General features: G+C 41.7%; 1 protein-coding gene across 1 annotated transcript in view; it reads right to left on the bottom strand.

Moving 5' to 3' along the window:
• The window catches only part of wscd2 (WSC domain sialate O sulfotransferase 2), a 49,332-nt gene that overhangs the window by 14,001 nt on the left and 20,622 nt on the right, over positions 1 to 14,709 (bottom strand). The window contains exons 2-6 of the mRNA XM_085475393.1: positions 8,786 to 9,690; positions 5,302 to 5,416; positions 3,236 to 3,420; positions 250 to 371; positions 5 to 179 (exon numbers count right to left, since the gene is read on the bottom strand). Coding sequence (XP_085331519.1) covers positions 5 to 179; positions 250 to 371; positions 3,236 to 3,420; positions 5,302 to 5,416; positions 8,786 to 9,173 — 985 coding nt within the window. The 5' untranslated portion in view covers positions 9,174 to 9,690. The remainder of the gene's footprint in view (positions 1 to 4; positions 180 to 249; positions 372 to 3,235; positions 3,421 to 5,301; positions 5,417 to 8,785; positions 9,691 to 14,709) is intronic.

The raw sequence follows: 14,709 nt of genomic DNA on the forward strand, positions 1-14,709 counted from the left end.
TTACCTTGAACCTGTGTCTGGTAGACGACAAAGTACTTGTCGTTTCCACAGCTTTCAAACTCTTCCCCTTGGCACCGATTGAGACACATGCCCTCGTCCTCCAGCTCATGCAGGGAGAAGAGGGGCGTTGGGAATCCGCAGTAGCATCGATCTCCAGCGAGCACAGCCAGCGATTTCTCCTGGAACACAACAGCCATTATACACTGAAGACACACTCGTGCAGCGTACAAATCCCCAACATCCACTCACCCTCTCTGTGCACATGTCCACGCACTTATCCACAGACATGTTCTGGATGACCGCGCTGAAGGGGAGAGCCAGTGTGACATTGTCTGGCCGGTGGAAACACCCTTTGAAAATGGCACTGCCATCTGAAACAGACAAAACAAGCCAGACTGTCACTTACCAACACGAAAGAACACAGAGACCCTAAACTAACAGCAGCACTCGTGTCCCTGGGATGACTTGCAACCTCCAATCCTCTCTGTGGTCTGATGTTGGTGAAGACAACACATCACAAAAGCTGCTCTTCTCCTTCATGTGCAGGTCTTTTTTTTAACCTTATTTTAATTTGTTATTGACCTTTTTTTGCCAGCCTGCTGAACCTAACTGAAAAGATAAATTAGTTTTTATTCACGATGGAAATGTTTCTCGCACTGCACCACAACTTTAAAGGGTGACACCCAGATTTAAGTCACTGCTAAAGGAAATCTAAACATCCATTTCACATTTATTGCAGGCTGTCAACCTGTCAGCAGCGCCAGTATAGAGTACTTACGAAAATGTCTCTGTTGTCAACAAACTGTTAAGAATTAATGACAGAGGAGAGAAACCAAACAAGTGCTGCTTTTCACTGTGACAGACAGTGTGATGAAGACACCTTGCTTGCTCAGACATAGCCAAGTAAAATATGCAAATGGAGCTTCGTCTCTTTGGTATTCCTTCCTCTCAAAGTTTATAGTGTCACTACCAGTAAACAAGACTATTGAGCACTCTCTCCTTTCCTTTACAGGAAGTATTAGTGATCAGTGGTGTCAGACATTAAAAAAAAGAGAATATCCCCTTTATAAATTAGTTCTAGTGCTGTGTGTGTGTGTGTGTGTTAAATGTTTTTTTTTATTTTCGACCTTGTTCTCTGACTTAAAGTTGCATTTTTAATGCCACGTTCTCTCCACGGATCCTGTTTGTGTTACCTTTCTGTGTTTTAGAAGAAGAAAGTGTGTACATTATTGTACTTTATTAACATGCTGCAGCTATAAATCCATCCAGCTATCACAGAAAATGAGGTCTCAATAACAAAGAGTGCATCAACGATGCATCTGTGCTCAGTTATTATAGCTTTTAAGAGCTGGGATTTACTCGGCAAAGCTTGCAAAACACATCACATTTCCTCCATTTCCTCTTTGATGTTCTGAGCAGCCCTCACATGACATGAGATCGGGGTTAGAGGTGAAAATGCCGACCTGAAATGCTTGCGCAGCAGTTAGATAGAAGGATTAAAAGCAGAAATGAGAATAATAACAAACAAACAGCAGAGGAACAGAGGGGTGCACTGTGAAGCAGGTTCAGCATAGCCAAACTTTCTTTGTGTCAGCTGGCTCAACAATTTCTCAAACCCCCAGTCAGAGATAACGGATATCGCTACGGTTGCTATCAACAGTCTCTGTTAATCCAGGCTTCCCGCTTCTCACATAAAAGAAGGATTCGGACGCATTATTAGACTTTTCGTCCGCTCAGAATTGATCATTTGAGTGCCGCCTGCTTCAGTCAGAGACATTATGAGGAGAGCAGGTGATAGAGATTGAAAAAGAACGGGCTGTAACAATGAAACAGCAAAAGGAAGGCCTGGGGGCATTCAGGTTTTACAGTGGCCCATACCCCAAAACAGGAATGTGGAAATTACATTAGAATGTGTCCAATTATTTCAACTGATTTATCACAGACTGGTCAAAGTCCTAATCTTTGTTTAGCAGCCATGGTTTCAGCAGAGTAAAATCAGGTCTAGGATCGAGTATAAAAGTATTCATTTTATGCATGATCTACTGAACTGTGACCATATATGGTGATTTTTGTACTGCAGTCTTTTAGCAGGTTCCTTCAGCTGTGCCAACATTTTTATTAGGTTGCATCTATAAAATGTTTTCCTTCAGGACTTGGAGCATGTTGTGATTATAACCTGCTGTGCACCAGGTTATCTGTTCAGCATAAAGCTGAATGTACCAAGGTACAGCCACCTTCGTCACAATGAGAACCTTGACTTTAAGCTTGAAATACCACCCTAACCCAATAATCTTGCTTTGTAGTGCACACCTCTGGAGAGAGCAGTTGAGCTATGAAAATATTCACCACATATCTGCATGGTAACTCTCTCTGATCTCACAGTATTTCCAAGAAGCAGGAGCCAAGAAAGAGAAAAAGGAAGAGTGAATGCAAAAAGGAAAGGGTGGGTAGAGTCACCCCACCATGTGTTCGGGACTTTTTTAGATTATAAAGAAAAAAGTTCCCACAACAAAGCAACAAAGCAAGCCACAGTTTTATAACAGGTATAGCAGGAGAAATAATTTTTAGACACCCTGCTGAATTTGTTACAAAGGAAAGATTTTTCTGGATGTTTGGTTCATATTCTGTCTCTCTCAATTAAAATTCAGCTAGCATACGAAATAAAGACTGTTCATTAGTTTGTAAGTGATCCAGCAGGGAATCAAAAAAATTAAGCATATTCTGTACTATAAGATCATTACAACTCCTGATAATCAGCTCTTTCTCCCAAGACTGAAGTTTTCCACTGGCAGGCAGTCGGTGTTTAGGATGAAGACCACAGGCGGCTGGGCTGTGTAGGTAGAGCAGCTCCCCGGGGAAAGAGGTAAACACAACAGAGAAGCCTGCTCCCGACTGTGGCAATAAAACAAATCTTTTCCCTCAAAGTAGCCGCGGGTGTTACACTCCTGAATCAAAATTACATCTTTGTGCCTAAGTACAGACTCTCAGGACACTCATATCTAATCAGATCCATCTTAGAAAAGGGACCCAAGTTTAATATTTTATTTTCAAATATCAAATTCAATTTTTATGGCAAATCTATAATGAAATTAAACTTTTTGAAGGTTCCATTTAAAGGATTCATTTCACATTTATTTTAGACTGTGAACCTGTCAGTGTTGATATAGAGTATTTATATCAGCAGTAGTAAACACTTGACGTGTTGTGTTATTGGATATGCTGATGCCAGACTTACAGCGGCGCGCAGACTCCTGACTCAGCTCCAGCCTATAGATGGACAGTCTGTTGGGCCCTCCGCACACGTTGCTCTTCTCTCCTTTGCACTCCATGTTGCATTCGCTGTCTGAAGCATTGGGCGCCTGGATCTTATGACCACAATAGCACTCTGCGCCAAACTCCAGGCCTGCAAACATATATCCCCTGGAGGGAAGAGGAAAAAAAGGATTAGCATTGTTAGCGTAGGGAGACAGAGGGGTTTAAGTGATCGTTTTGAGCCTTCATTATGTTCCTTAATCCTCCACAGGCAAAAACAGTTCATCCTCTGGAGCAGCTGGGAGAGCTGTAATCAATGGAAACAAACCACTGATGTGGTTTGTGCATGAACATATTATTCAAGAATAATGCATCGCTGTGAAAACGAGAAAACTTATGTGCTTTGCAGGCGTCTTAAGCAAAGCCAATTATAAATGTGTGCAGTATACTAGAATTTATCACACAGGGCTTCTCCTCTCCGTACTGTTGCCTGATGAAGGATCTGACTCCCAGAAGGCTTTTCAGGTGCAATTAGACATCGAATATGCATACCTCACACAGGAGAAATCCCCAGGCTGTCAATCAAACCCAAACCCCTTTCCCCCCCTACGATGTGTTGCCCCACATTTGTTTGTCTGCTTTTATTAACCCGCTACTCTAGCAAACGTGGCTGCAAGAGGCAAGAACTAATAGGAGAAGGAGCTGAAAACAGGCATCTCTCTCTGCTCCTATTCTCTGCTCTGTGAATCAGTCATGGGTGTAATTCAGTGCATTCGATAGAGCCGTCCCTGGTACTCCACAGGGAGGGAGGAGGGAAAAAAAAGAGGTGAGAGAAGGATGGTGAGGTATCGCGGAGAGTGAGACGGGATGAGAGGATAATGGGAAACAAATGGAGAAGTGGGGGAGATGAATGGCTTGAAAACTGGAGCGCGTATTTTTACTACATGAAAACTGTGGCAGTGCAAAAAAACCTTAAAACAAAACAGAATTTTTTTGGCAATCAGTGAAAGAATACTTGCATTATAACAAACCGACTGATGTTTTTTTACCTTATAAAACATGATATAAATGCAAATGTAATTTAATAAACGGCCTGAGGCTTTTTGTTTTGTCTGTTTTTTAATGAATGGGCTTTAATTATAAACCAACGCCAGCATGACTCAAAACCGCAGTTCAGTGTTTCAACAAAACAATCACATTTCTTTATAATATGCAGAACTAAAACACAGTAAAAGCTGAGCACTGCATAATCTTAGAGGCCTGAAGAGGCCGGGTCAAAATCTAGTTTTAAAGTCTTTATCACGTCGCTTGTGTCATTTCGTTTTGTACGTTGTGTTCAATGTTCTACTCAAGCACAGGAAAACTATTCACGTACACAAACAGGGAGGTTAATGGTCCGGTTAGCTCATTTTGCCCTGGGCCGCAGTAACAGATTAATGTGGCCATAGCTGAACGGAGGCCGAGGAAGGGGCAGCCCAGTTAAGTTCTTCCAGCAAGTTGTTTGTGTGCCATGACCACAATTAAATAGAAAAAGGGTATTTTTGAAACTGCAGATCCACAGTTGGGAGGACTTGGATGCCTAAAATATCATGTGGTCTGTGGTGGAGCACTGGCTCATACTTTAGCCTATTCCAAGAGCATTTTCAAACATTTTCACACCATAAGCAAATGTATTCTGTCACGTTGAGTCAAGAATGAACTCTGGAACTCAAAAACTGTGAAGGATTTGTTATATGTGATATAAAAATGTGATACGATTGGGAGCCTGTGTGCAGCCACAAATGGGCCTGGAGGTCATTTTGCTTGGTCTGCTGTGCATCTTTCCTCGTGAGCTTTTCTCTCTCTTTCATTTATTTATTTTTTGCTTTTTTAGCTCAGTTACGATGGGAAAGTACCTTTTGATCTCCTGCAGGTTTTTTTTATCTCCCCTTCAGCTCTTTTGTAGTGGAGGGTTTTTTTTAAATTTCTCAGTAGGAATCAAAAGACAGCAAAAAAAAGAAGGTTAACTTGCCTAATGGATGATTTTTTTGTTGTTTGCTACTGTCATACCTTTCTGCACAGTTGTCCTGGCAACGAAATACAGTCATTTTTTTGTAGTCAAAAAAGGAAACTCCTCTCAAAGCTCTTTTCTGAGTGTCATCAATGTAGCAGCCGATGTACTTTGCTGAAAAAGGAAAGAAAACACAGTTGGTCGTGTGTGCAGAGAAAACATAACTTATATGTACATAAGATTACATTTCTAACGTAACAGCTCATACAGAGCAATCAAAACCCTTTGTCAGAAGTGTCAGAGGTGAATTTTATCCACATTAGAGTCCTCACACACAGCGTCACGCTGTGGTGACATCGCACATGGGAGTCCAAACTGGGGCAGAAGCTTTATTTATTTATAAAGACAGATATCCCCTTCTAGTGGCCTGTAACTGTAGTGGCAGTCATCTCTCTGCATTTTTCAGAAGTGTGTGGGGGCTGGGCTCTAGTGAACCTCTGCAGAGGCATACAATGACCCTCTAACAGCTTCTTGCCTCTCATTAGAACAACGTTCTCGTGTTTAACCGGGCTACACAGACCCTACCAGCAAACCTCTCACCATCTGTGCTCTGCTATCACCCCTTTAAACCTCTGTTAATAACTAAATGGGGGAAAAGCATAGAGTCCCCTGCATTATCTTAATTGTGCTGGTCTACAGGCCTGCATTTGAGCAGCATGTTGTGCACTGCAGCGGATGGTAATCTACCTATTGTTGAGCTGGAAAATAATCTGCTTTTTGATGGAGGCAAATGCAGATTTGATGAAACAGCATCTCTTGTTTTGAATAGCACACTTCTGCTTCGCATTACACGAAGGTAAAGGATGAAATGGCAGATGCAACTGATACAATTATTGTTTTCAATCATTTTAGCATCTTCCGAAATGACCTCATTGCAGCTGGTGAATCACATTTTCCATAGTGCTCCGAGTATATCCTTTCTCCAGCCTACTCCTGTTGTCTATTTGTGCAGCATACATCTGTGCAATTGGCCCACACAGCAAAAATGTGCTTATGCGCCGTGGTCTGCATCTTATCGCAATATTCCCTTCAAATTAAATTTAGAGCCAAGGTGAATTAGTACATTTGGAGTAAAAAGAGAAGGGGAGAAAAACTCTTAACCCAAACACAGCCACCTTTGGAAGACAAAAGGCTCTTAAACACTACATATTAATGAGTGGCGCTGGATGCACGAGCGCAAAAGATAGCTTTGAGGTTATTAATTACTCTATCATCACGTTCGGCTGCAATCCCGTGAGGTTAGAGTTTCAGAAAAGGGCGGCGTGGGGGTGGAGGCGTGGGGTGGCTGAGTGTACATTGTAAACATGTTTGCTTTGCTCCCTCTGAATGCAGAGGGAGCTAAAAAAAAAAGGTTATTACCGCTTGTGCATTGTTTTATAGTCTAAATTTGAATTCACAGCAGGTTACTGTGCTGTGACTCAGGGATTATGACCCGCTTCACGCTTACAGATGTTGGGAGTCTTTCTCAGAGTTAAAAATCAGGAGGGAACTCTGCTGTTGTCATAGCACACATAGCACAGATGGAGCAGCAGTCCCTCAAACTCATGTTTCATCTTTATGGCAGTTTAGCTCTCCCACCTGGCTGTACAGCTTCTCTGGAGAAAAAAAAAACAGGAACCAACATCACTAAAAGGTAGTTTAAACAAAATCTGTCTGTTTATTTACGCTTTTTTTCAAGTGTCTATTTTAGGATTTTATAGATGATTAAATAGAAACAGCCAGATAGCATGTGCTCATTCCCAGTGAAGTTATCTCCCTGCCAGTGCGTGAAGCAGATGATTATCACAGCCGGACTGAGGATTTCTCGCTGGCTGAACGATACGGGAATATTATTTCTTTTTTAAGCACCACTCAAAAAGTCACCTGACAATTAATCTGCTTTACAGGTTTAACACGAAAGGAATAATATTTTGAAATACAAAATAAAAGGTAAAAAAAGTTCCTACCTGTACAGCAGGTAGTTGAACTTTAATTCCACTCGACTCTGAGGAGACTTAACCTTCTAATTTCCAAGTCTACCGTGCATTTCCATCATAAAGGTGCTTTTTTCCCCATTAACAAACCTTCTCACTGCCATATAGATTCCTTTTATTTAAATAAGAGTTCAAAAGTGTAGTAACACGAGATGAGCTGTGAAGTGTAATTGAGGCATGGATGCTGAAAACATGCCACAGAGAGAGTAAAGCCTCTTCACATTTCACCAGTGAAATTGTGATATTTCTGTGTCTGGACTCCCATTGTTGAGCAAAATGTTTCTAGCTTTCAGTAGTGGCACCCGAGTGTTTCGAACTCATGCTGTTTTGTATTCTTCCTCCGTGGCGCTGTTGCTCTTTGAGTTTCTTGCACTTATCTAACGACTGTGGGTAAAATGTTACATGTTAACATAAGAGGGGAAAAAATGGTGTTACTACTTTTTTCTTAAGGACTTAACTAGTTTATAGTTTTCTCTTGTGTTTCGCCATGAAGATAGGAGCAACACAGGGGTCGTTTTTTTACTTAATAAATGCATATGGCAGAAATGTGAACTGTTGACTTCGTTTTCAAATGTTTGTGCTTCATCCGAGAGCAAAGAAAGTGATAGACACAATACGAAAATCAGAGAGGAGGAAGAGAAAACAGAGCCAGGAGCAAATTTGTCCATGTTTCATTTTAAAAGATCTTTGTCCTGTTCAAGCTCAGAGATGTCAGCTGCAGGTAGACACATCCCAGCCTTACACCAGTGTTTCCATAACACATTATGATTTAATAAGCTGGCACTGAGTTTACATGTAAACCTTTTAAGACGGGATTGTGCACATGAGCCAGATAAAGGGGTTAATCCCACAATCGTCTAATCGTCTGGTTGTTGTCATATCAGTCAAAATGTGAGCATGTGCAGAACATGTGAAGGAGCTACAGCTGAAGCACAGAGACGGGGAGATCCTTAAAGGATTTATTCCAGAGAAAAGACATAATTATAATTATCATCTCACTCCACTCTGAGGAGATTTCCCACATGACCAATTACAGCTAGTAGCGTCGAGTCATTAAGATGCAGCAGTTTGTAATTTTTGGGATCTCTTTCATTTTAGCACAAAGTGGGACAAAAGCAGCTTGTGAGTATGCCAGTGAGCTTCCATTATGAATGGGCCTGCAATAAAAAGTTCAGCATTTGCACCACTGCTGCTGCTATGTTGCCAATTTAGCATTTTTCTCATGCAACATATTGAAAAGAGTTAAAAATGAAGCAGTTAAATGAAAAGTGCGATAACAGCGTACCATATATGACAAATGGAGCCTCTCCCAGCTGACATAATGCATGACTCGGCGTTCACCCTGGACAGGACTAACCACTGAACCATATTGTTTAAAACTGCTTAAAAGAGACATTTGCTAACTTGCTTTGAGATGTAAAAGAAACTAAAGGTTGTGGCTCAGATGGTTTATTTGGAAAACTCCCCAGCTAAAAAAAAGTGCACAACTGCAACAGCGGTTTTCACCCACCTCTTCCATCATCCAGGTCTTTGGCATTGCGTCCTTTCAGCGCGCGGTTCCAGTTGCTGGTGTAGTCTCGCCCCCTGCCCACCATCCCAAGGCCCTCCTGTCTAGTTTTCTTCATCCAAGGGGGACCGAACCTCCGTCCACTTCTCTGTTTTTCCTTAAACACCCTACTCATGAGGCCAAGTCCCCGAGTGTCCGATGAAGCCCAGCTGCCCATCTCCGAAGCTATAAGAGAGTCTCGGCCTCCTCGGGCTCCGGGACCGTTGTCCCCGACGAAGCCAGCGTGCAAAAAAACGAGGCTCCCGGCGGTCAGGTAGAGGAGGATGAGGGAGAAGAATCGCACAGGTTTCCTGCGGAAGTAGCGCTGTATCTTCAGCAGAGGCTTGGCCATGCTGGCTCTCCCAGCCACTCAGACACACTCGCCCAGTGATGAAAAATCATAAAGATGAAGAGTCAACACCACACACAGCCCCACTGGGCACCAGCTAAAGCAAAGATAAAAGTCAATGAAAAAGTCTTAGACCTGCATGAAGGTCACCCAAAAAATAACATGTCTTTTCCCTTGTGGATAAATCTCCAGTCTCGTAAGGAAGGCTGCTTGCATCTGTGCTGCTCTGCCGGTTGTGAGAATCTCTTTCTGCTCCCACTGACAGACCTGCCCTGACAGCCGGCTCTGGGGCCACGTCCTGAAAGGTGAGTGGCTCCAGGTGAAAGATGATCGCTCAAACGCTGCTTTCACTTCAGTTATCAGCCTACAAAGATGCCACACCAGCACCGCAGTGGCACTTTCTCCCACACTGTGCGGAGGGAAGAGGGTTTTATTTATCAGCTGAGCTGAGATCCTTTCAGCTCTGTGCGGCCGGCTATTCACTGAGATGATCCGGGAGAGAAAGGGCGTGCCTCACCATCTGCAGTGAAGACACACACACACACACACACACACACACACACACACACACACACACACACACACACACACACACACACACACACACACACACACACACAGGGAGAATAAACATACACCTGAGTCAGTTTCATCACATGTGGAGTGGAAGAAAAAACATGTGCAGGTTACAAAAGGATAAAGAAGGCAGATCTAAAACGTCTTGAAAAGCTACAAATCAATCCGAGAAAAGACACAGAAGCCGAACACTGAAGCATTTCCTTTACAATACTGTTGGTCCATGCAGTTCAACTTTGTTATGCAATGCAAGCGATCTTCATTCTTCTGTCAAACTCACAGCAAACAGAAATACCAGATGGAACAAAGACAAGCACAGAAAATTAAATAACAGGATTCAAAGCAATTACGTATCTTGGAAACGACTCTGTTTTTAACCGTTGCGCCAAACAGTCATAAAAAATTAACTCTACAAGCCTCAGAGTGCTTTATTATCTTTAATAAATTAAGCTAAGCAGAAAGGACAGGAAAAAATAAAACAAAGCTCTACCCCGCAGCATTTTCTTTAAGATCTATTGTCTGTGGGAGTTTGTGGGAATTAAAGACATTTGTGTAGATGACAGAAAAAGAGCAAAAAGCATCTTTTAAAGAATGCAGAGGTTAAAAATCTGGAAGATTAAGGGTGGTCATCCATAAAACACATGCTTTCATGATTCTGTTCAAGATTTACTGATTGCTCCATTTTGGTTGTGTGTGTTTCGGGATGGCTGTATCCCGACTTTCCAAACTCTCTGCAGATTCTCTCAAAGGAGTCTCTGTTCTGGGACGAGCCCCAGAGGCTACAGTCGGATGGTGTAACGCAACACTCCTCAAGGTCAGGGAATTTTCCAGAACATTTGAGGGGACACTCACCCATGTGACTTTTCTGTCTGTCTGCCTCAGGACAAATCTGCAGAAGACTTGTCACCTGAAACCTAAATGGCACCGCAGTCCCCCCCACTTCCCCTTCTTCTTTTCCCCTCGGTAGTCTATGAAGACTCTGGGACCCTCAAGGAGAAAAAGATTACATTCATGTGCTTCAGCCTGACACAAAGACGGCCCTCATCCTGTTTGACGTCTCTCAAAACTTTGCCTGGATGTAAGGATGGCTTCCATTACCGATGTCTCTCCGCATCTTGATTATTGTGTATTTTGTTCATTTTTAGGATCAGATCTCTCTTCCACAGATAAAAACACGAGACGTTCTGAGATGTTGCAGCCATGTTCACGTCAGCTTTACGAGGACACAAAAACAAACAATGGAGCTTCAAAAAATGTCCGAAAAATAACATCTTAGAAGTAAATCTCTGATGGCGCCAAGTCTCTGAGTATGAACAAACAAATTCACAAGAGATTTAAGTAACTGTTTGACATTTGGGGGAAATGCATTAATTTCCTTTGTCTGTAACCTAATTAACATCTTTATTGTTTGATCTGTACACAAACAAAAACGCCTGCTTCTGCCTGTTAATTTTTCCATCCCCTAAGAAAACAAGTACGATAATAAACTCTTCCTTTAAACGTGCCTGAAATGTCATCCTTTCATTCCCATGAAACAACCTCTTTTCCACAATAACGCAGTTACACAGTAAGATAATTCCTCAACAGCTGTATAAACACTGTTGAAAAGTGACTCCTGCACTCCAACTCCACATTGTAGCCACAATAATTTATCATTCCTGCGTCAGTGTTTCGCTCCCGGTCGATGGAGAAAAGATATTCCTGGACGACTCGGCGACTGCTAAACAAGCTGGTGTTTGTTTCAAACCGAAAACTGTTTGCCCAGGAGACGCTGAATCATGTCGAAGCCAGGGTTATGCGGTTGAAAATCAAACTGCGTATTACATCATGCTTACGACCCCTACCTCACCGAAGACAAAAACACAAGTCTAATAATTTGCACCGGTCCTTCCTGAGATCAGGCTGCTTGAAGGCCACGGGGGTTTTGAGTGGGGCTGTTACGTTTGCCACAGCTTAAAATCAGCGTTCTCTACTGAATCGTATAGTAAATGGATTTATGAGAGCAAACGGACACGTGTGACATCTAATCACTCTCCCTCTCATGAACACGACAGGACCACACACAAAGGATAATTACTGCTGTTAATAATTCATGGTCCCCCCTCCCCAGTTACCAAAGTGAAACTGAGCTCTACTTGTGGTTAATTTGCAGTAACAAAAGTGTGGATGCATGCTGCAGGTACATGAGTCCCATGTTTAAAAAACAGGCAAGTACACACTTTACTGTGCCTCTAACTCTGCCAGTTCCAGCACAAGTTAATGTTAATATAATATATGTCTGTGTGGATTTTTTTATGGTAAAATATTCAATTTTTCACAGGAAAAGTCAGAGGATCACTATTTAGATGCAAAATCTTTACAAAATGAGTCAGATTATAAATATTTGCTGAGATATTTCAGACAAAAGTGAAGGTCTGACTGACCAAATAACACTGGCTAACCTCCCTGACCCCAAGTATGATCCCACCGTACTTTGCAGCTTAGTTAATCGCAGAGGTGGGACCAAGTCATTGTTTTGCAAGTCTCAAGTAAGTCTCAAGTCTTTATCCTCAAGTCTCAAGTCAAGTCTCAAGTAATGTCAGGCAAGTCAGAGTCGAGTCTCAAGTCACTGGTGTAAAAGTCCGAGTCAAGTCACAAGTCTGAAACTTTGAATTTCAAGTCCTTTCGAGTCTTTAAAAAAAACAAACGAAAAAATAATGTTGCAGTTATGCTAAATGTAAATATTAGACCATGTAATTTTTAAATCTGTGTTTTTCTCAACACATGACAAAATAGTGAACTTAGAAAATATACACAAATTGTGAAATTGCACCTCTTTAAAATGCAGCTCAATTAAACCTAGCTCCAAGAATAATTTTCACCGACAGTTCTGAGATAAGCTGCATGTTATTCTTGGATGTGGTTGTAGGACCAGCTTTAAAATCGCATGACAAAAATATCATACACATTAAAAAAAACTGTATCACCAACGTAGCCTGGACAACATTTGCTAGTTAGATGAAGTCAGCTATCTCATCGTAGCATATTTATATGCATATTTATAATCATACGGTTCTTGGAGTGAGTGCATACACTCATGAAGTTTAGTAACTTCAGGTCACTGCAACAAGCCCAGGTACAGTTTACCGACGGATGGGTACAGGACCTTGAAATGCACCGTGTAGAACGAAAGACCATCGTACGTATCATAAGTTTACCAGTCTCACAAATCGTTGTCATAAATACACATTCCTTAACCGTTTATTAATAGGACCTTTGAGCTCAACGGTAATTAATTAGTAGTGGAAATAATTTCTGGTACCCATCACAGAAATGTAGCAGTGACAATAATATTGTATGCTGTAATCGTACTGGGCAATTAGTGATACAAAAAACCTGTTTTATCCTGTGAATAAAAGTATATATTTTTGTCAATGTACCATAATAACAGAAGCGAAACGCAATATTGTGTCAGGACAATTCACTATTTATGCACAATAAATAAAGGAGCATAGCGCGACAATTTCTGTTCAGCGTCAGACTTGCTTGTAACCTATATCACCAATTATGTTATGAAAATGACGTATTAACTACTACAAAACACTGACCTTCGTGTAAATGCTTGGAGCAGACTAACCTGTGAGCTAGAGTGTTCTGGGACGTTATATTTGATCTTTGAATGGCTGCAATCCAGACCATCCGTTGCGTCTTTGTTACTTCGGAAACATGAACAATTTCTCTTCAACGACGTAATCCGATAACAACCGATCTCTTTACCCGTCGGCTTCCCGTGGCTGTCATGCGACCGGCTATTGCAGTTAATAATACAACAGCTTCTTGACATTTTTGTGTTTCTTTTTATCGCTGTATAACTGATTTTAATTGAAAGCCTGCGTGCGCTAGTACCGCTTGCCACGAGTTCCCAGAATCCTTTGCGGTTCTACCCGTGAATGACGTCACATTTTCAATCTCTATATAATATGCATGCTAAATTTTATATTTGGGGTAAAATATCAAGTCTTTTCAAGTAAACCGGTTCAAGTCCAATTCAAGTCCCAAGTCATTGGTGTAAAAGTCCAAGTCAAGTCACAAGTCTTAGAACATTTTTTCAAGTCAAGTCTAAAGTCATAAAATTAATGACTCGAGTCTGACTCGAGTCCAAGTCATGTGACTCGAGTCCACACCTCTGGTTAATCGCATCCTTTCTTCTGGGAGAAAATAGGAGAACAGAATTGAATAAAACAGACACACGAAGAAAAAGGAAATGCAGACAGAAAAGAGACAGGAGGAGCTGTGGAGGTCTTTTTTTTTTGCCAGATCACCGATATTACTCCAGTGGAGTGGGCACAAACTCACTGACTGACCATTAATTCACATTCATATTAAATGAGCCAGCAAATATTTAATCAGAGAGGATTTCAGGACGGAAACGTCAAAGTTAATCTTTGGCAAGCAGGCGGACGGCCAGCTTTGCTTTTGGTGCAGGCAAACGCCGCCACAAGTCAATCCATAAATATTCTTCCTATGGGACTCGTTGGGCAAGGAGAGGAATGAGTGTTTCACCTCTACAGTCAAGAAACAGACAACTGTCAACTAGCACGGACAAGTGGTGGCTTCAAACAAGGAGCGATGGGAAGAAATCAGCAATAAAATATCTGTGCTCTACTCTGCCTTTGTTTGCAGGTTGTTAAATGTTGATGCTGATCACCTGAAGTGCACAGATCGGGTTTGAGAGTCTTTTCATCCTCTCAGCTCAGCATCAATTTTCATGTTCCCAATGAAAGATTCAAATATTGTCCATAAACACTTTATTGCTGTAAAATGTACTGAATAAATGCACATTCACAGCTATAAACAAAACACCGCCCACATGCTAAACTGACCATAAGCTGAGCAACCGCCTCTCCACATTGTTAGAATACTTTATGCAGTTAAAGACTCGTAAAAACAACCATGCTGCGACAGAGATGACACCAGCAGGAAA

The sequence above is a fragment of the Copadichromis virginalis genome, linkage group LG12, assembly GCF_057382275.1.
Source record: "Copadichromis virginalis isolate Kocher_CV1m ecotype Utaka linkage group LG12, C_Virginalis_male_GT1.1, whole genome shotgun sequence".
Lineage (NCBI taxonomy): Eukaryota > Metazoa > Chordata > Actinopteri > Cichliformes > Cichlidae > Copadichromis > Copadichromis virginalis.